The 23,330-nt window shown below is 36.9% G+C and overlaps 1 protein-coding gene across 6 annotated transcripts in view; it reads left to right on the forward strand.

The window, feature by feature from the left end:
- The window catches only part of LCOR (ligand dependent nuclear receptor corepressor), a 147,213-nt gene that overhangs the window by 51,480 nt on the left and 72,403 nt on the right, over nt 1-23,330 (forward strand). For all 6 annotated transcript variants that reach the window (XM_049856111.1, XM_049856112.1, XM_049856113.1 and 3 more), the window contains 2 exons: nt 12,582-12,647; nt 13,305-13,384. In XM_049856111.1, the coding sequence (XP_049712068.1) occupies nt 12,582-12,647; nt 13,305-13,384 (146 nt within the window). The remainder of the gene's footprint in view (nt 1-12,581; nt 12,648-13,304; nt 13,385-23,330) is intronic.

Genomic DNA, 23,330 nt, shown 5'->3' on the forward strand with positions numbered 1-23,330 from the left:
TGATGGCTCTTATTTTTCTAGGATATATTCCAAGGCGTGGGGTTGCTGGATCGTATGGTACTTCTATCTCTAGGAAGTGCCAAATCGATTTCCAAAGCGGTTGTAAAATTTTACATTCCCACCAGTAATGCATAAGTGTTCTAGTCTCTCCATACCCCCTCCAACATGTATTATTTTGTGTTTTTTGGATTAGTGCCAACCTTGTTGGGTGAGATGGTATCTCATTGTAGTTTTGATTTGCAGTTCTCTAATGGCTAATGATCATGAATATTTCTTGTGCTTCTGTTAGCTGCCTAAATGTCTTTTTTGATGAAGCATTTGTTCATTTGCCCGTTTTGCCTCCTCGGGGGCTGTGATTAGAACTTAATTAAAGTGCCACATGTAACAGTTCATTTCACTAGTATTTTTTTTGAGTGCTTACTGTTTTCCAGTTGTCTGCTCTTGGTGCAAGAAATATAACCGTAAGACTTGGTCTCCTCTGCAGACTCTTCTTCCTAATTTGTAAACATTGAAATGCCCCAGTATTTAATCCTCTTCCCTCCTTTCCTTTTTGTTTACTCTTTATTAATCAACACAACCTCATCTAACTCTAAGGCCTTAAATTCTATCTATACTTTGGTGATTCCCAATTTTGCATCTCTGGTCACAGTGTCTCCCTTTAACTTCAGACTCATCTATCCAATTGTCTGCTGCAAATATCCATTTTTATTTCTAAGAGGCATCTCAGACTTAACATGTCTAGACTTGACTAGATTTCTCTTCCTCACATCAGTTCCTCCACCAATATTCCCCATTTTAGAAAGTTGTGCTACCATTAACTCAGTTCTCAGACCAAAAGCCTGAGGATCATTTTTTACTCCTTTCCCTCGTAGCCCATATCCAATACGTCATCAAAGCAGAGAGCTCCAGTCTTTAATATATAGCCTGTATTCAGTCACTGCTCCTTATCTCCATCACTGTCACTCAAGTTCAAGCCACCATTATTTCTTTCCTAGCAATTGTAATAATAATCTATAATGTTTTATAATCTGTTCTCTGTGCCATCACCTGGTGACCTTAAACAATGTAAGTTGGATCACATTACGTTCACCACTGCCCAGATTAAAAACTCAAGTGAATTTCTATTTTAAATTGAAAAACCAGAGTCCTTACCATGGTTTATATAGTCTTGCCTCCAGATCTCTGATCTTATCTCCCACTTTCTGTCTTTGCTCAGGCCATTCCAGCTTTCTTGCAGTTTCTGAAATGTATATCATACTTTCTCCTCCTCTGCTTAGGATGCCCCTGTCCTGGATATCTGCGTGGCTTGTTCTCTCATTTCATTCAGGAGACCTCTCTGTCTAAAAGAACTCTTTCCTGTTCAGTTCCTCCCCAGTATTTCTCAGTGTTATCAGTCAGGGTTTATCAGAGACAAGTTGCTATTCCTTTAGTCTCCTATATGTGTTCTTCTACCATTACTTATACTTACCCTAGTTGTTGTGTTGTATGCCCTTGTTGATTCTGACTCATAGTGACCCTATATGACAGTAGAACTGCCCCATAGCATTTCTTAGGCTGTAATCTTTATGGAGCAGATTGTTAGGTCTCCTCTCTCGGGGAGTTGTGGACTTGCTGATGGGTTTGAACCGCTGACCTCTCACTTAGTAGCTGAGTGCTTAATGATTGCATCACCAGGGCTTCTCTACTTACCCTTACCACACATTATTTATTATCATTATCATCATCATTTTTATTATTTTTTGCACCATTGGCCTCCCATGCCATAATTAAAGCTCCAAGAGGATAGGGACTTTGTCTGTTTTTCATGATTACATCTCTGGTGCCTGGCTCATAGTTGACACTCACTAAACAGCTATAGTCCACCAGGGAAAAGAGTCCTAGAAATAGAGCATTTCGATGCAGTACTATAGATATACAAGGGGAGCTGAAGTAGCTGAAAAAGGATTGTGGAAAGTTTTCTAGAGTCAGTGATGCCTAAGCTGAGTCTTAAAGTATGAGTAAGACAGAGGTAAAACCAAAAACCAAACCCACTGCCATCAAGTCAATTCCAACTCATAGCAACCCTATAGGACAGGATAGAACTGCTACGTAGGATTTCCAAGGCCATAAATATTTACAGAAGCAGAATGCCACATCTTTCTTCCACAGAGCAGCTGATGAGTTCAAACTGCCAGCTGTTCGGTTAGCAGTGTGCCACCAGGGCTCCTTAAGAAAGAGGTAGACAGGTCAAAAGTGTGGGAGGAAGAGGTGTTTGGCAGAGTGCAGTCATTTTAGGGGTAGAATAACATGGTATGTAGGGAGTTATACTTTTGTTATGAAAGACATTGAATGAAATACCAAACAGGTTAGATTTTTACTTTTGTAGGTTAAGGTGTAATAGAAATTTCATGTTTTAGAAAACAGGTATTCTTTGAAATATTATATGAAACCTTCAATACGTAAAACCAGCGAAGTCAAGGCTGCTCATTAATTAGAAGTGTATAGATAGGGTTTGGGGTTCTGACAATGTAGCCTCTTTACTCCCCTCCCTCCCTGACTCCTTGGAATCCTGTGGTGGCACCAACTTTGTGGAAAACTTGGATTCTGTACTATAGTTTGTGAAAACTCCTACTATAGTGATGGTGAGCATTTGAAGAATCTAGGGTGTATTTGAGTAGTCAGTCATGGGGCCATGAGAGAAAATGGGTCTAAGAAAATTCTCAAGTTATTAGTTGGGTCCTGAGTGGCTGGTTGAGAATACAGGAAAAATGGAATTCAGCCACAGTGAAGGGCAGAGGCATGGCATTTTAGAACTTGTTGGGTTTGAAGTGCCTAAGGAACAGCCAAGCAAAGTGTCCAGCCAGAATATGATTATGCAAATAAAAGATAGGTAAAATGGGATTAAGAGCTCAGATAGATTGGTCATCAGTGAAAGGAGAATATTTGCAGAAACTGAAGGGAAAGATAAATACAGATATAGAGAAGTTTATAAACAAAATGAGGAAAAATCTGGAAGTCGGAGTAATTCATCTCGGGCTTCTCCATATGATACCTTATCTATATCAGGTATGAGCCCTGAGAGAAGTCATGGAAGTTTCATTGAAATTCAAAGTCATCAGGATTATGTAATGAATTTCTTTTCATAGATGATAGGACAAAGTCACTGAGGGTGGGGAAGTAAACAATGGCTTGAAAAGTCATACTGTTAGTTTGTAACAGAGCGAGGGTTATTTTTGCAACTCTACTTTTGGATTGACCCTCAAAGAAGTTGTACATCTGTGTACCTTATTTCTTTAAGAGAGGACTTGATTTTTGGAAATTGCCAAATGCCATTTGTAATTGAACTTAATTTTTCTGGTGAGTAAGGATGTAAGGTCATTTCTTTCTGGTTATAGCAGTTTGAAGTAATAAAACTTCTTAAAATGGTTTATAAAGTAGCACTAAAGTATCCCACAGGAGATTCAGAATGTGGTTTGAACAAGGGCAGAATTACTAGAATAAACGTATAACATAATGTAGGTGATACTGTAGTAGAAAGAACATTATTACGTCAGCCATCTGGAGGTCTGTTCCAATCTGGAATCTAATGTTAACTTTATGGCCTTGAATAGTCACTTAACTGAGCTCTGGTTTCAGTACTTCTGAAATGAGCATACTGGGTTAGGTAATCTCTTTCTACTTTGACTTTTTACATCTAAAATTCTAAGAAAGGAAGTTGAAAAATTGGGAAATGTTCAGAAGCCTTCCTAAAAAAAAAAAAAAGTTCCTGGAATCAAAGAAAATTAGAAAATGCAGCATAGTATATTTCTTTCTTAGAAATTTACAGACCTGTTACTCCTGTAGTAAAGAAAACTATTGTTATTTTATTTAACCTAATTATTTCTCAGACTTTCTTAGCATGGGGACACTTCTTTTTTCGGGGTGGAGGTAAGCTACAGTACCCTATCCTAAGCTACGTTGTTTTGTGTCCTAGATGTAAACACTGTCATAAGGTGACTACTTTTAAGGATAGCTCTCATTTATATGTTAACACTGTTGGTATTTGGGGTGAGGGGTGTATCAGCATTGCTTACAGTCATAACTTACCTCGCCCACAGGTTATTGTTCAGAAATGTATTGGACCGAAATACCTATTTTCAATCCCAAATAGTGTACAGTGTGCTTACGAGGAATTGGGAGAAAATATGAGTAATTAAAAAGCAGTGTAACCTTTTCCGTCGAGTCAGTTCCAACTCATATTGACCGTATAGGACAGGGTAGAACTCATAGAGTTTACAAGGAGTGGCTGGTGGATTTGAACTGCTGACCTTTTGGTTAGCAGCCGAGCTCTTAACGTCTACGCTACACCAAAACCAAACCCAAACCCGTTGCCGTCGAGTCGATTACAACTCATTGCAACCCCACAGGGCAGAGTAGAACTGCCCTGTAGAGTTTCCAAGGAGCACCTGGTGGATTCAAACTGCCAACCTTTTGGTTAGGAGACGTAGCTCCTAACCACTGCTACGCTACTGGAGTTTCCTCGGTGCCACCAGGGCTCCAAAAAAAAAACAAAAAACGAGGTGGAGTCATTGAAATCCACACAGTGAAAGTATGTGAGTCACGTAGTTTCCATAGTTTCCACTAGGATACTAGGTGTAGTCTGAGGCTAACTCGGGAAAGAAAGGAGTAAATGGACAAAGACATAGGAGGAATAGGGATGGGAAGAAAGGAGACTGTTTTCCCCAAGAACCTCTAAAGTTTAGTTTTTATCTCTTATAGAAACTTACATTTTAACTAAAATGAAGTAAATTATTCAGCTTGCAGTTTTGTTTTACTTAACCCCATGGCACCCCGGGGTCTATGAAGTCTCACCTTTTTAACATCCACCATAAAAGAAAAAATAAAAGAATACCGAGACTCCCCAATTATGTTGTATTTTTAATATCTTTTAGAAAATATGGAATGACAAAAGACTTATGAATTTACTAATGCCTTTTAAACAAATACCTATTTTATTGTTCACAAGATACATTTGAAAGAGCAGTGGCTGTATATGCAAGCACATTTTTATTTAATTTATAAACAGTACTCATATGGGTTTACTGACCTTGTAATGACTGAGGTCCTCTAAGGAATTGCGGCTCACAGATTGTGAACTCTTGATGTAATTGACTCATTCCTAATCAACTTCAGATTTGCATTTAAATGGCTTCTTTCTAAGCATGATTACTCTACAAAAGACAGTTTTATACAACACACACAAAAATGAACCAAAACTGCCCTTGGATGTCCACAAACTAGATTCATCTGACCCAGCTACGTATTACCTTCGTGATCTTGATTTACTTATATAACATCTTCAGATCTTACTTATAGCATTATGTATGTAAATATCATTACATGAAGTTATTTTGGTAACGTTCTAGCTACTCAACATGAATTCCTTTTCCCTCAATGTATTAGTACCACTATTTTTCAGGACATTATCTCTCAATTTATTTCTCTCTTTACTGTGATCACAGCTTTGCACACACACTAAAAAGTTTGCTGTTATCCCTCTGTTCATAGACCAGGAAAAAAGCACTTGATATTGTCCTGGTTTTAGTTTTTACATGCAGGGAAATTGAGCTGAAGCAGAAAGCCATCCTTTTTCCATCAAGTATCAGTTACTCTTCTATTTTATTTACTTATTTCTTCATGCCTTCAACATACTGGACACACAAAATGGAGTCACTGTAAAATCTCAAACCATTCAGGTAAATATAAAGATATAGGAATTAGGAAAGTATGTTTACATTCATCCAATAAACATTTATTGCACACTTACTTGAGGACAGCAGTTTAAGGAACCGGTCTGGTGTTAAGATGAATAGGCTCCAGTTCTTTGCTCAAAATCTAGTGGATGAAATGCTAAAAAACAAAAAAAGTATAATTTTTAATTAGTACAGCTTCAGCACTGATAAGGATGTTCATAGCTTGACCTGAGGCTTGTGGTGTGAGATGAGGAATGCATTGGAATTAACCACGTTGGGGGTTGCAGGAGGAATGTTCTAGGCAGAAGACATTCTATGGTTAGAAGGCGTGGAAGTGTTGACATGTATAAGACTGACAAATCCATGTAGCCAGAGAATGTTTGTAGACAGAAAATGGTAGGAGGGGAGATTGAAAAGGTAGTTTCACCCAGATCCTGAATGATCTTGCATGTCTTCCAGGAATTTGAAATCTTCAGTATTGTCAGTGGAAAGCCATCAAAGGTTTTTAAAACTGAGAAAGGATAGGATAAGTTTGGCAGCAGTGATGAAGGATCACATCTGATGGAGATGGTGGTGAAGGGGATGTTAAAACAGTAAGATCAAGTGAAAAATTGAGATGTTAATAGGTAGTGTGATAGAGTGAGAAGCACATGAGCTTTAGAATTACAGGCCAGGCATCAAATCTAGGCTGTCTTTCTAGCTTTGTGAACTTGAACAAATTAGCTCCTTTGATTTTTCAGTTTTCTTATCTGTCGTAGATAATACCTAGAGAATGATGTAAAGTAGAAGGTCAAGAAAAAGAGGAAGACCCTCAAGGAGATGGATTGACGCAGTGGCTACAAGAGTGGGCTCAAACATAGCTACAGTTTAAATTAAACTGGGGATGGCACAGGACTGAGCAGCGTTCTCTTCTGTTGTGCAAAGGGTCCCCTATGAGTGGAACGGACTAGATAGTACCTAAAAACAGCAAGTAGATAGTGATTAATACTATTTACAGTGTTCTTCTAGAGATTCGTTATAGTGAAGATGAAGTATTTGATATAATGCTTGCCTGATACCAAATTATATTGTTCCATAACTGCCAAACCACTGAGAATCATGGCCCAGCCAAGCTTACACATAGCCTTTCCCATCACAGCTACTGTATGTCACGCCTTGCACCTCAGCATTTATTACCACCAGACATAAGTTGTTAATGCACAAAATAGATAGTAGATTTTTTACTATTGTCATAAATGCAAAATGTTGCGTAACAAGATAGTTGATAAGTGAGGAGTATTTAGTTATTTTGGCAGTTTTTCTCCTCCCAAACACTTGTTCACCACTCTTTTTTTTTCAGAGCGACTCTCTCTTCTTTATTGCAGTTCCTCCCTAATCTCAATATAAATAATATTTATAATTTTTATTCAAGTTCCAGTCTTTTTCCTTCACTAATTCTGCTTCACATTGGACTATTAGCTGTGATTACAGTGTTGTTTCTCCTCAGTATACCTGGTCAGGTTTTACTATCATTGCATACACTGGACAATTATCATCGTGGAAGTGGACCAGCAGATACATCCCATTAGAGTGCATGGGCAGCGAGCGGATGCTCAAGGGGAGAGGAAGAACTCTTAGTGTAGTTGTCCAATAGTGAGATGGATTGCCCAGCATTACTAGCAAGGAGAACAAGAGTCTAGTTGAACATCTGTTAGAAAGGGATACTTGCATGTTAGTTTAAACCAGATTACTTCCAGAGTTCTTCCTCATATGGATTCTGAAATTTTGTGAAAGAGAAGAAGAGATTTTTCTGAGAGTCATTTATTAGTCTAATTTAGATGTCCTCTTCCTAATTATATTTCATTTTAAAGTTGTACTTTGGCACATACCACAATGCCAGGTCTCTTTATCAAAATAATTAAAGTGCAAGCTTTCCCTTTCTACACTTTAAAATAGATAACAATACCACTTACATATAGAAGTTCATCCAGACTTCCCTGATTACGTGACACACTGCAACAATTGGAGCATCAATAAAAAGGGATTAATTACTTTATGTTACCTTGGATAGCATATAAGAGATTATATATTCCAACCAGAAAAACCAATCCAGCTGCTGTCGCATACATTCTGACTCATAGTGACTCTGTAGGACAGAGTAAAACTGCTGCATAGGGTTTCCAGGAGCAGCTGGTGGATTCACACTGCTGACCTTTAGGTTAGCAGCTGAGCTCTTAACCGTTGTGCCACCAGGGCTCCATTATATAACCCAGTGCTTTTAAATTAGTTTCATTTCCTGACTCACTTACAGTGAAGTTCAGTGTTGTGGTAGCCATAACACCCTGAGTTTCAGGCAAAAAACTTCAGATATTCTCCACCCCCTCTTTATTAGAATGTTAGTTAATGATTGTTACCGGCATATCCTTTTGAACTATACTTTTTGAAAGGATAGTGCTTTATTGGAGATTGAGCCGTTTTTAGACCGAGCATCAAGCTTTACAAGATGCCCAAGAACCTTGATGTAAAAATTGCTAATTTTCTGATACACTGTTACTTTTCCTTCAGTGCCTCTTGTCTCTCAAACTGCTAATCTCTGTACTTATTTCAGAGAGGCTTCCAAGACACATGAATGAATTTTTTGCATTCCATCCATGATATTTTACTTAATTTCAAAAGTACAGGCCATATTATTGCTAACTTAGGTGACTGTGTATTTGATATGTTCCTATCAAGTTTTCATAAAGTGCTTTTTTTTTTTCATTTTTGGTTGGAAATAAAGAGTAGAGATTATGATTCAGATTGAAAAAGGAAACTTGTGGAAGATTTTAATCTATCCCTTTGTTTTCAAAAGCTATACTGTTTAATCGGAATCTAAAAATTAAGGCATGTAAGAGCCCTTTTGTAAGGTAAACACTGAGGGAAGTGGAGACTTCCTACCCTTCCTGGATCATTAAATCAAGACATAAACATATGGAAAGAAAATTACAAACACAAGATTTAGATAGTGTATGACAAATTTTATTTTACAAAATGTTTGCATGGCAGTGCTTTGCATGTAGCAGAAAGCAGAGAAGACATCAGGCAATTTACATTTATTTAAAAGGTGTCAGTGATATGGGAATTCTGAGAATGAGAAAACTAAAAACCAAAGCTCCATGAGGGCAGACGATCACCACTGCCTAATCAGTGCTTACCACAGTCCCTGGTAGTAGGCTCTCATCATATATGTGTTGAATAAGCCAATATATATTTGTTGAGCAAATGGAAGAATGCCTTGAGAGAGAGAACTTGATTCAGGTACAGGTGAAATGCAACGGCGTGGGAAAATTTAGGCAGTAGGAATGATTGCTGAATGCTGAGGGACTGTGAGCAGACCAAACTGAAAGGAGCTCTGAGAACCTGCAGGGAAGTTCTGGGAAATAAGGCTGCTGAAGGTAGGTTGGGGTCAAATTATAAGCATATTTGATTGCTGGATATAGGAATTTGGGATTTGTTCTTTGAGCAGTATATAATTTCTCTAAACAGGGAGTGTCATTGTCAAAGCAGTGTTACAGTCTAAAGGCACCATGCAGGCTGGAGTGAGGAAGAGGCTGCTGACACGCTTTGAAACCAGCTGTAAAGTTGGACAGTAATTCTTTGGATAGTAGTCATGTCCGATAAGATAAATAGTTTTACTTCCTTTGTGATGTATTATGTAAAAATGTTTTTTAAGCCCTAGTGATTGAACATAATGACATGGCTGTCTTTTTCAGTATTTACTTAAGTTTTCCATGGCATTTTGTTATTGAGCATCATAGCTTTTCTGTGAGACCTTGGTATAAATTTTGAATACATTTGTTCTTTCGTTATTTGCCTTTCGTTAATGTCAGGCATATCACATGAGATACTCCTTGTTGCTATGCAACTGCTAAATCCAATATTCAATATTAATAAAACTGAATGGCATTAACATTCAGTGAACAGAGGGTAGCAAAATATGACTTTACAGTATTCAGTAAATAAAATTTATAAGGTTTAATGTATTGCAAGTATGAGCAAAGATAATGACTTGTTAGCAGTTGCTATTTGGATCAAAATTAGTTGTGGTTAAATCTGAGTTTACGATCAGATTTTTTCCTGTTTGTTTCATTTTGGTCTTTCCCTCTCACTGCTTTTTTGCTATGGTTAGATTTTTGTTAGTGTTTGTGTGTTAAGTTCTTATTCTGTTTTCTTACTCTTCTTTGTAATTAAAAAAAAAAAAAAAATTCATCTCCAAAAGCTTTTAATTTGCTTTTTTCTTTCCCAGTATTATTCCTTGCTATGATTACATTGTTTCCTCTTTTAAGAATTTTTGCTTAGCATGCAGGTTTGGAATTTGTTATAACTTCATATAAATCCAGATGAAAGAATATTAAATTCGCTCTTCAGAATAAGAACCACCTTTAATCTCTCAGGGAAACCCTGGTGGCGTAGTGGTTAAGTGCTACAGCTGCTAGTCAAAGGGTCGGTAGTTTGAACCCACCAGCCACTCCTTGGAAACTCTGTGGGGCGGTTCTGCTCTGTCCTATAGGGTCACTATGAGTCGGAATCTACTCAACAGCACTGGGTTTGGTTTTTTAATCTCTTACAGCTATTTGCAGTGTGTATTCGGTACTTTCAAGATATTAAAATGTTTTCATTAACATTTGTGAAATGAGATTCTTTAAAAAGAATTCCTTTTTTGAAAGATAGGGGCAGCTTAAAAGTTGGAGGCAGACTGCGGTATTTGTTTAAAAAAAAAAAAAGAGTTGACTGGTGTTGAGACTATCTAGTCTCCAAGACCAGAATAAGTGGTGTCTGGCAATTGCTTGTCATTCCCTTTACCACCACCTTCCTCACCTCCCACCCCCAAGCCCAAACTCCACACCTCCACTCTTTTTCCTTCCTATTGTGGGGATGAGAGGGCACCATACTGATGTAGTGAGAAATGCTTAACTATAAAAAAAAAATAGACAGACATAGATGCTTCCTGTTTGCTTGGTTAGATAGTTTCATATTGCTGATGTCCTTGGAATTATTTTGATGAGAAGAAATATGGAGAGTTGGAAACAATTGCTCCTTAATAAAATTAAGGGAGTGTAGAAAAACCTACTACTAACTGCAGTGCAGATAACAGAAACTATAGAGATTTCTCCACTGAAAACGATGGACTTAAATACTACAGACTAAAGAAATTCCTTGCTTTATAATGTTATTCTTAGATAAAACACTGTTTCTAGGGCCAATCTTTGCTACCTCTTGTCTTCCAGACCTTTTATTGTGATTACATTGTGGTAAGGAAATGCTACCTGTGTGTGAACCTCATGTATCCAGCAGGCTATCGTATTTTAAATTAGTGGTTCTCTACCTTATTGACTATAAGAGTGGTTTTTAACAATTGAAAAAAAAAAATTGCAAGCCGTCAGGTGATAGTAGCTCTGGGACAAAACATATGGATAAAATATATAATGACTTAAAATATAAGAAATCCAGTAACCCTTTTTAATTTTATTTACAATCACATTTCTGTACATCTCCACACATCCTTCAGTTTGTCATACTCTGGGGACTTACGTGTTGCTGTGTTGCTGGAAGCTATGCCACCGATACTCAAATACCAGCAGGATCACCCATGGGGGACAGGTTTCAGCTAAGCTTCTAGGCTAAAACAGACTAGGAAGAAGGGCCTAGTAGTCTACTTCTGAAAAGAATTAGCTAGTGAAAGCCTTATGAATAGCAGCAGAACATTGTCTGATACAGTGCCGGAAGATGAGCCCCTCAGGTTGGAAGGCACTCAAAACAGTGGGCTCAAGCATAACAATGATTGTGAGGGTGGCACAGGACCAGGCAGTGTTTTGTTCTGTTGTACGTAGGTTGCTACTGTTCGGAACCTAACAACAGCATGTACTAACTGTGCAGTATGTATTAATTCTTTCTAAAGGTCTAAGCTTTACCTTGGGATAACTAGTTGAGCTCTGTTGAAGTCCATGACATGTATTGGGAATGATTGTTCTAATCTATTATTTCTGGTATGTTATTAAAAAAAGGTACATTTGGTTCCCTTTCTCTTTTCCTCCTTAATCTCTTAATAATCCGTAGAAAACAGCAAGTTTTTTTTTTTTTAATTATTTTTCATTAAGTAGAGTAGCAACATTTCAGGTAATAAGTTAGAAAGTTTTTTGAGGGGGGCTCATTTTCTAGTTTATTCATACTGGCATAAGGTGATAGTGGTCTAAACATTTATGTACAGGTATATTTGGATTTTTCCTCTTTTTTTTTTTGGTATGTGTAACTAGTGGATTTTATCTTCATAAAAGTACTATTGTGGCTCTGAAATAATTACAAAGTTCTTTTTCTTTTAACATATGATTATGTTATGGCTTTTTTCTTTAGTGGTATAGAAGTTGTTCTCGGTGAGCATTTTCCTTCTTCAAGAAACGTAGCTTGAAAAATCTGTATGATCTCAGTTGGTAGTCAGAATAATGTTATTTAGATTAACCCAGAAAGTCCTGAAAATTTTGAGGCAGTTTTGACTCTTTCATTGGGGAAGGTACCATTTACAATGGAGTTCGTGAGTTTGTGTAATGAGGTATTTGAGGGTTTTGTAAGATGGGAAGAGAACTGATGAATTTCCACTCCTTTATCAGTTATTTCTAGTTTATCTGTTTTGTCTTGTTTTTTTATGTGCTCAGAATTTGTGTTGAAAGACAATCATTAACAAAAATGCAAATACTCCTTTTAGGTTTGTCTTTGACACTCTTTTCTCAGTATCCCTTTAACAGTAATCCAGGGATCCTTGAGCACTGGAGGAAAATGCCATCATTTTTTTCATGCAACAGATTATGTTACTATAGTGTATAAATTGTGTTGATGGATTTTTTTTTATCCTTTCAGGGTTTGAAAGTATTTTTGAAGGGCTGTTTGGACCTGGATTATTAAAAGATCTCAGCTTATTTAAAGGTATTTAAATTCTTTTTGGTATTTCAGATTCTTCCTGGTAACATATATAGGTAGTCCCCAATGTATGACAGGGTTCCATTCTGATGATTTCATCATGAGTTGATTCTGACTTAAGTTGAGCACCTCATTTTTTTTTTTTTTTATTACAGCTTTTTATTATCAGTATCTTTATAAGTCATAACATTGAACATCAGCATGTAAACATCTGAGAATGATAACATCAGCAAATTACATGCTACAACATAGTATGTAGTACATATAACTAATGATAAGATGTACCAAAAAAAAAAAAAGACAGTCATAAGAGCTGGTTCGTTGTAACTCAGAGAGGTCGAAAGTCGGGGACTACCTGTAGGATTATTGGTGATTTAAGCTTCAGTCTCCTTCTTTCTTTTATTCCCAGTTTCGTGTAAGTTAAAGCTATATGCATATAAAAAAAAACTAGACATCATTTTATGCGAATACATACAGAACTAAGAATTTTCAGACAAATAAGGAACCTGCTTAGTGGAATTTTTTTTGTTAAAGCAAACAGTATTTTTTGAAGTTAGTTTTGATTTATTTTCTGAAAAATTCTTTTTTATAACTACTTTATAAAGAAGTTATAACTTTTTCATTTTTATAACTACTAATTTGTTATTTCTATTATTTTTGCAGACTGTGAACCTGAAAGCATTTCTGATTGGACCTTTGATGAAAATTGTCTATTCTGTTGCTTGAGAAGAGATAAAGTAAAGGTAACCAAGAGATTTGTGAAACTTGTTTCTGGTGTGGTATTTTAAAGTTTTTTGTTTTTGTTTTTTTTAATTTGATTTTAAAAGGATTTGTTTATTGGAGGATTTGTAGGAAAAGTAATCTATGATTCCATATTTTTTTTTTTATAAAGAGTATGATAGTAACTCTGGGTTTTGTAATTAAAGTTGTTTCCATTCTGTAGATTAGTCTGTTGAGAAATCTGTATCCCAGCATGCATTGCTGTTTATGTAGTTCACTAAAGGTAGAGTAATTAACTAGACCTCAAACTGTTCCTTTTTTAAGTATGAGGTGTATGGTAATTCAAGTAATGAGAATCATTTGTAGTACAGAAAGAACAGTAACAGGGATATGAATCAAACAGTTAATAATTTACATAGGTTTGTGATCAACTGTGGTTTATATTATAGTATAAGATTTATATTTTAGTATATTTCTTTATATTATTTGGGCATGTAATGTTAAACTAATGTTTTCTTATTCTAAATGAATGCTGTTATATTTGTAGAGAGTGGCAGTATATTTTGGTTTCTATTTTGTTGCTTTGTGTTAAACATGAAAAACATTGGTTAGAAACATTATTTCAGTTGTTGGAAACATTTATTAATAGTGTTTACTGTCTTATGCTTCTGTTCATGGTACTTCTGTTCCCAGTTTTAAAACCTTAGAACCATTTTTATTCCTTCTTTTCTCCCTTGTATACTTCTAATTTCAAACCTTGACCACATTCTATCAGTTCTTCCCTCATAGTGAATTTCATTCTTTTTCATTTCTACAGTCATCACCATAGTTCCGGTCTTTGGCATTATTTCTGGACTGCTGAAATGACACGACTGGTCTCTTTCTCAGTTTTTTTTTTTCCGTTTGTTAAACACCTCGACTAGGTTAAATTCCCTCCCCCACTCCTACTCCAGGAAACCCTGGTGGTGTAGTGGTTAAGTGCTACGGCTGCCAACCAAAGGGTTGGCAGTTCGAATCCGTCAGGCGCTCCTTGGAAACTTTACGGGGCAGTTCTACTCTGTCTAATAGGGTCACTATGAGTCGAAATCGACTCAACGGCACTGGGTCTGGTTTTTTTGTTTTTACTCCTACTCCGCAAATAGTGGGGAGATGTTACCCTATACTGAGCTGTCAGTGACTCATTATCTTCAGGTTTCTTTAGCCTAACATTCAGGGCCTTAGTACCCTCCACAATTCGGTCCACTTCTCTTTCTAATGGTGCCCCACTAGTCATCTGTACAATTTCTTTCTAGCTAAACTGGTTTGGTACATTTGTATTTAGCAGACTTTTTTGGACTACACCATTGCATACTCATTGTTTCCTATAGCTTGAAGTTCCCTTGCTCTTTTTCCTAGTTTAAGTGCTGCCCTTCCTACAAATGGTACAACTCTGCATTTTTTGTTTCTGTAAAGTCTTTCCCATAACTATTTCAACCCTTCACACTTTTGTAGTAAATATTATCTCTATCAATTATTGGTCAGTAAACACTTTACCTTATTTTTTTTCATCCTTTTCTATGTTTAAATCTTATGTTCCTGACTAAGTTGTCAGTCTCTGAAGGCTGTGAACCATGCCATCTCTTTCTTTATATCCCTGAATTTAAGCTAGTGTACCACTGTTTACTACTGTTGGCAAGTTACTTTAAAATCTGCAAGTCAACATGTAGTCGATTTAAGAGCATTTCAGTATTCTTACTTTGTGGCATCTTTTTCTTGTTTTTTGCATGAAAAAGCTGTTTTATAACTCTATCCAGGATGGTCTGTTTTCATCGAATTAGTGAGAAATTTAATGTGGTTTGGAAAAGTGAGACCAGAAAAGTAAACAACTCTGTTTTGAATTAAAGTACCAACAAAGTTTAAGTTCATAATGTTAAACTCTGTGTGTGTTGGAAGGGGAGGTAGTATTATGGCTATTTATTGAACAAGGCATTTAAGGGAATTTTTGTTGACTAGGAACTTAATTACCTTTTTTTTTTTTTCTTTCAGGTTAGGAGGAAAACCAGTTTATATTTGATAATTGAGTACAGTATGTTCTTATGATTAAGAGTTTCCCATTGCTATATGAGGGGGAAATATTATATGAATATTTTAAGAAGAAAATACAGGAATAGGAAATCATGGGACCATGTAGCATTTAAAACAGCTGTTTTTGCCATTTGTAGTTTTAGTTTTTAGTTGGTTTACTAATTAGAATATTTTTGTTTGACAACTCAGGTCTGGGGAAACTGCTTTTCTTCATTAGACACTGTACTACTGTCTTGGCATTTAATTTTTCAGAGACAGGCATAACATCTATAATGAAAAATAGGAAAAGAGAGAGCCTAGCTAATGTAAATTGTCAAATATATACCTTTAGTTGTGTTGGGTTTTAAGCGGTTAGGTTATACTAGGACTGTTTGCAGGCACTTGGACATCTCATCTGAGAAGGACTAGAACCTGGAAATTAAATATATCCACTGGGTTGAGGCTTGCATTTTAAGGCTGCCCCAAGATTCCAAAATAGAAGGAGATTATCTGAAGGGTGGGGTAATAAGCAATAGGTGGCAGCATAGAGCGTGATACTGGACCTTGTGTTTGAATTTGACGTGGTGCAATATTCAGGTAATGTTTGGAAAAGCTGCTGGAAATATTCGTCTGATATTTGGAAAAGAGATGGGAGTTAATGTATATTTTTTAGTTAATTGAATATTTGTGAATACTGAAGCTGTTAGAATGAATAAATACATTATATTTAAAAAATATATAGGTAAAAAATATGAAATAGCTTCTTTGGCATATAGGACAGAGATTGATCTAAGATTAATAAAAACAATTGTTGAGCTGTTCTTAGGAGCCCACAGAGGTTAGAGAATATAATTTTTAAGGGAAAGGTAACATTTTTTGAGCATCTACATGTGCTACTTAGTTTTATTCCTTACCATCTAGTCTTCCTAACAACCCTATAAAATTAGTTAAACCTATCCAAATTTTACAGATAAAGAAATGGGAAGGATCAGAGAAATTAAGTTATGTAACAAAGTCACATAGCTGAGATTTGGTCCATGTTTTTAGAATACAGCCATGTGCTACATAACGTCCATTCAAGCAACATCCGATCACATATACGTCCGTGGTTCCATAAGGTTATAGTAAGAGTTCAGAAATCCCAATCAGAGAACAGTACAGCAGACTTAACCAGACCTAGCAAATGCAACAGCTTCCTGCACGCAACATGTGTATCTCATGTCTCTTGTATACAAAGCGATTGCTATTCCAGGTGTATAATAGTACAGTACATACATACTCTATAACACATATGTCTCGATAGTTGTAATAAATGCCTATGTTACTGGCTTATGTATATACTGAACTTTCCCCCAGTCTTGGTTATCTAGTGCTGATATAACAAACACCACAAGTGGATGGCCTTAACAAAGAGAAATTTATTCTCTCACAGCCTAAAAGGCTACAAGTCCAAATTCAGGGCATCAGCTCCAAGGGAAGGCTTTCTGTCTTGGCTCTGGAGGAGGGTCCGTGTCATCAATCTGTGGCCTAGGAGCTTTTCCATGCAGGAACCTCAGATCCAAAGGCCACGCCCTGCTCCAGCACTGCTTTCTTGGTGGTATGAGGTCCCCATGTCTCTCTGCTTGCTTCTCTCTTTTCCATCTCAAAAGAGATTAGCTTAAGACACTATCTAATCTTGTAGATCTCATCAGTATAACTGCCACTAATCCATCTCATTACATCATAGTGATAGAATTTACAACACATAGGGAGATCACATCAGATGACAAAAAGGTAGACAGTCAATCAGTACTGAGACTAATGACCTAGCCAAGTTGACAGATATTTTGGGGGGACACAATTCAAATTCATGACACCCAATTAAAAAATAAAAAGTTTACCATATAACAGTATGCTTTGACCTGTAGGCAGCAGCATCCAGTTTTGTGTACCGCATGTCTCTTGAGAGTTGTAGCATTCTGTCTCTGTTTACTTATCTTTGAAAATTATTACCATGAAGTACATGATGGCTCCCAGTTACTGCAAAACCAGTGCTAGTGATAGTAGCAGCAAGAGGCAAAGGAAAAGAATCGATTTGGAAGTGAAACAAAAGACATCCCATATAATTTTGCTAAGTATGTAATACAGCATTCACACAATGTCCAAATCACATAGCATCCTATTTCATAGAACATATTGTGGGCGTTCAATGAACTAGGATGCTATGTGACGTATTGTGGATGTTAAATGACGTATAACTGTACATCCATTTTAATAACAATAGTAGGAACAGGAACATAGGAAGTGAAGATCAGGAACTAAGTAGGACTTGGAATTGCTTAGTTGGAAAGAAGAGGGCAAATAAGCATGAGCATATTTGCAATAACCAATCTTAGCTTTGTTTTGCTTTGACTTGGATGGAGTAAAGAAAACCAGTCGTAGTTTTGTTTTCGACGTGGATGGAGTAAAGTTTTCGGGACCCTTGTTGGCTGATGTGGAAATGAGAAGAAACACCTGCAAACATCCATTAATAATTGGAACATGAAGCATACAAAGTATGAATCAAGAAAAATTGGAAGTTGCCAGAAATGAAATGGAATGCTGAAATGGACTGGTATTAGCCATTTTGAATTGGACAGTCACATGGTCTACTATGCCGGAAATGACGGGTTGAAGAGGAACGGTGTCACATTCGTCATCAAAAAGAACATTTCAAGATCTGTGGTGAGGTAGAACGCAGTCAGCGATAGGATAATATCCATATGCCTACAAGGAAGACCAGTTAGTACGACTGTTACTCAAATCTGCGTACCAACCACCAGTGCCAAAGATGAAGAAACTGAAGATTTTTACCAACTTCTACAGTGTGAAATTGATCAATCAAGCAGTCAAGGTGCGTTGATAATTACTGGTGTAATGTGGAAGTTGGGAATGAAGAAGGATCATTAGTTGGAAAATATGTCCTTGGTATTAGAAACAATGTGGAAGATCGCAGGATAGAATTTTGCAAGAACAGCTTCTCATTTTTCGGAAATACGTTTTTTCAACAACATGAACGACTTGTACACTTGGACCTTGCCGGGTGGAATACACAGGAACCGAATCGACTGCATCTGTGGAAAGAGACAATCGAGAAGCTCGGTATCATCAGTCACAACAAGGCTGGGGCTAACTGCGGAACAGACTATCAGTTGTTCACACGCAAGCTCAAGTTAAAGCTGCAGAAAATTAAAACATTCCATGAGAGCCAGAGTACTGCCTTCAGTATATCCCACCTGAACTTAGAGACCATATCAATAATAGATTGTTGCATTTAACACTAATTATCAAAAACCAGATGAGTTGTGGGATGACATCAAGAACATCATATGTGAAGAAAGCAAAAGATAATTAAAAAGACAGAAAAGAGAAGACCAAAATGGATGTCAGAAGTGACTCTGAAACTTGCTTTTGAGCGTAGAGTAGCTAAAGTGAATGGAAGAAATGATGGAGTAAAACAACTGAACAGAAGATTTCAAAGGGCCACTCAAGAAGACAAAGGTAAAGCATTACAATGAAATGAGCAAAGACCTGGTATTAGGAAATGAAAAAGAAAGAACATGCTTGGCATTTCTCAAGGTGAAACACCTGAAGAAAAAACTCAAGCCTCAAGTTGGCAGTACTGAAGGATTCTATGGGCAAAATATTGACGACACAGGAAGCATCAAAAGAAGATGGAAGAAATGCACAGAGACACTCTATCAAAAAGACTTGGTTGATATTCAGCCATTTCAGGAGGTAGCATATGATCAAGAACCAGTGGTACTAAAAGCATTGGCAAAAAACAAGGCTCTAAGAATTGATGGAACACTGGTTGAGGTATTTTAACAAACAGATGCCACCCTGGAAGCACCCTCACCTATCCCAAGAAAACAGGAAGGCAGCTACCTGACCAGCTGACTGGAAGAGATCCATATACATGCCATTCCAAAGAAAGGTGATCCAGTGGAATGTGGAAATTTTTTAACAATATCATTAATATTGGAGCCCTGGTGGCACAGTGGTTAAGAGCTCAGACTGCTAACCAAAAGGTTGGCAGTTTGAATCTGCTGTCCACTCCTTGGAAACCCTAGGGGGCAGTCTGTTCTGTCTTATTAGGTCGCTATGAGTCGGAATCAACTCAGCAGCAATGGGTTTGGGTTTTTTTTTTTTATCATTAACATCATGGTTGCAGCAGTACATGAGTTTCTGGTAACTGCCAGAAATTCAAGCCAGATTCAGAAGAGAATGTGGAACAAGGCATATGATTGATGATGTAAAATGGCTCTCTGCTGAAAGCAGAGAATACCAGAAAGATGTTTATCTCTGTTTTATTGACGTTGAAAAGACATACGACTGTGTGGAGCAAAACAAATTATGAATAACATTGCAAAGAATGAGAATTCCAGAGCACTTCATTATACTCATGTGGAACCTGTACCTAGACCAAGAGGTAGTCAGTCGAATAGAGCAAGGGGATAGTGCGTGGTTTAAAATCTGGAAAGGTATGTGCCAGGGTTGTGTCCTTTCAACATACTTATTTAATGTGCATGCTGAGCAGATAGTCTGAGAAGCTGGACGATATGATGAAGAACACAGCCTCAAGATTCATTAACAACCTGAGATATGCAGGCGATACAACTTACTGCTGAAGGAAGACTCATTAACAACCTGAGATATGCAGGCGATACAATTTACTGCTGAAGGACAAAGACTATATAGCCTTCAGTGTGGATTACACCTCAACATAAAGACAACAGAAATCCTCACAACTGGACCAATAAGCAACATCATGATAAATGGAGAAAAGATTGAACTTGTCAAGGATTTCATTTTGCGTGAATCTACAGTCAAAACCCATGGAAGCCGCAGTCAAGAAGTCAAACCAATGTATTGCGTTGGACAAATCTGCTGCAAAAGACTCCTTTAAAGTGTTGAAAACCAAAGATACCACTTTGAGGAGTAAGGTAAGCCTGACCCAAGCCATGGTATTTTCAGTCACCACATACATATGTGAAAGCTGGACAATGAATAAGAAAGACTGAAGAATACATGAACTTAAATTATGGTGTTGGTGAAGAATATCGAATATACCATTGACTGCCAGAAGAAGGAACAAATCTGTCTTAGAAGAAGTAAGAAGTACAGCCAGAATGCTCCTTAGAAACGAGGATGGCAAGACTTCATCTTACGTACTTTGGACATGTTATCAGGAGGGACCAGTCCCTGGAGAAGGACATCATGCTTAGTAGAGTAGAGGGTCAGCAAAAAAGAGGAAGATCCTCAAGGAGATGGTTTGACACAGTGGCTGCAACAATGGGATCAAACATAGCAGTGATTGTGAGGATGGCATAGGATCAGGCAGCGTTTCCTTCTGTTGTACATAGGGTCGCTATGAGTCAGAACCGGCTTGATGACACCTAACGACAGCTTTGTTAGGAAACTGTTAGTTAATAACGGACTAACTTACTGGCTTGTTTTGTTTCCCTCTTTTTTTCCATCCTTTTCTGTTTGTTTGGTCTTAGTTGAGCACACTGTAAAATAATTATTAAATGAATGATTAAGAAGAACTCAGGAGGCTTAATAAACCTGGAGAATTATATTAAGGCTAAATGTTTGGAATGCTTGTATTTGTCAAAGTATATACATACAGTTCTCTGTGTATTTTTCAGTCATGAGGCTTTTTTTGTTTTGTTTTGTTTTGTTTTTAAGCTTCTTTTTGAAATACTTAAAACCCTTCATCCAGATTGCTGAAGTGTTTAGTCTTATGTAACAACAGTACAGTTACAAAACCAGGATATTAACATCCATGCAACATTATTATCTAATCTACAGACCTTTTCCACATTTTCCAGTTATCCCATTAATGTCCTTTTTGTAGTCCAACATCCAGTCTAGGATTATACTTTGTATGTGGTTTTCATGTCTCCTTAGTCTACTTTAAGAATACTAACCATTTGATTCGTAAAATGGCCATCAGTTTCGGTTTGTCTGATTGAATTCACATTATACATTTTTTGTAAGAATTCCACAAAATTAACGTGTGTCCCCTTTAGTAGATCATAGCAGATAGCACTTGGTGATACTAAGTTTGATGATTTAAAGTATCTGCCAAGTTTCTCTAACTCCAAGGTTTCTACTATCTTGTGGAGAGATTCATTCAGATTTTGTAAATATTCTCTTTTTCATCATACTTACTAATTTCTCATCATACACTAATTTTAGCATCCATTAATGACGTTGCCTGAAAAAATTAATGTGACATTTACCAAATGGTGATTTTTGTATTTCTTCTATATGTATTAATTGGAATTCTCTAAGGAAGAACTCTCCCTTCTCCCCAATTTGTGGATTCATGGATTCTTATTTCATTCTATGGATTATAATTCATTACAGTCATTGTTTATTTTGTAGTTCAAATTATCCTGAATTTGGTTGTTGAGAGCTCTTTTAAGTTACCTCCTGTGCCCTTTTGGCATGTCTCTATCATTATTTTAGTTACTTTTTGACACCAAAAAATACTCCAGGCTCAACTTGTGCTTGCCCTTTTCCAGCCCTAGATTTCACTAAAGAACCCTAGTTCCTTTTATCTGGAGAGTGAAAGAAAGCACTAGGTGTGCTCATTGGTATTAGGGTATTTCTGCTTCCAGGCTTCCTCAGTTGTCTAAGCTAGAAAATAGATATCTTTACTAAAATACACATACACATACTTTTGTACTTTTTTCTATAACTACGTATATTAAAAACCATTTCATGAGGTGCCGTTATTGGCTGCCAATCCTGTTGATAGTATGAAGAGCTGTTTCAGTAGAAGTAAGAGGATGTTGGAGAGATGGAAAGGATAAAAAATGGCTTTTAGCGTTTAAGATCCCTGAAGATGGACCAGTTCAAAGTAATTAATCTGCCTTTGGTATAGCTGTTCTTGTGTATGGCTGAGGTAGAATAGAGACAGCACGGGTGTTTTACTCACTAAGGTGATGGGAGAGTGGGATGTTATACCAAATAGGCTTGTGGACCTAAGAAGCTTATTATAAGACTGTTAGTAAGTTAATATTTGACTAGCCTATTAGGAGAATGTTTTGAGAAATTGGGACTTGAGCTGTATTTTTAAGGACTACATAGGTCTAGATAGACAAAAGGAGCGTGTCATGTGTGGGACACAGCACTTATTTTTGGAAGTAACCAGTGGTGTGGTTGAAGCTAAATCATAGAGATTATTGACTTTGAGGCTAACTCAGGGATTGTGTAACTTGATCCTTTTCATGTTTATCATTTTCCCATCCTTTTATTTATTCTGAGCATTTCATAATTACTTGTTTCTTAAGTACATGTAAATTAAAAGCTTAGGTATATCCTTTTAACACTTCAATTTTTATTGCTATTTTAACACGTTGAAAGTTTATAAGAGTAGGTGCTAAACGTATTTTCTCATTGTATTCTATAGCATTTTTTTTGTTGTTGAGAATATACATAGCAGAACACCATTTCAACTATTTGTACATGTACAATTCAGTGACAGTGATTACATTCTTCAAGTTATGCAACCATTCTCACCCTCTTTTTCTGAGTTCTTCCCCCGTTAACTCACTGCCCCTAAGTTTCCCATCTAATCTTTGGATTTGCTGTTGTCAGTCTGATCCCATATAGAGAGATCTTAAAAGAGCACAGTACTCAAGGCAGATGTTCTTTACTAGTTAAGCTAGACTATCGTTTGGTTTTAAGAAGACCTGGGATATTTTTTAAGGTTTAAAGATTATCTCAGGGCAGCAGTTTCAGGGATTCATCTAGCCTCCATGGCTCTAGGAACTCAGATTCTGTGGGAGTTTGAGATTGTGTTCTGTGTTTTCTCCGTTTTCATCAGGATTCTTTTATAGAATCTTTGATCAAAATTTCCAGTAATGGTAGCATGGCACCATCCAGTTCTTCTGG

The sequence above is a fragment of the Elephas maximus genome, chromosome 16, assembly GCF_024166365.1.
Source record: "Elephas maximus indicus isolate mEleMax1 chromosome 16, mEleMax1 primary haplotype, whole genome shotgun sequence".
Taxonomy (NCBI): domain Eukaryota; kingdom Metazoa; phylum Chordata; class Mammalia; order Proboscidea; family Elephantidae; genus Elephas; species Elephas maximus.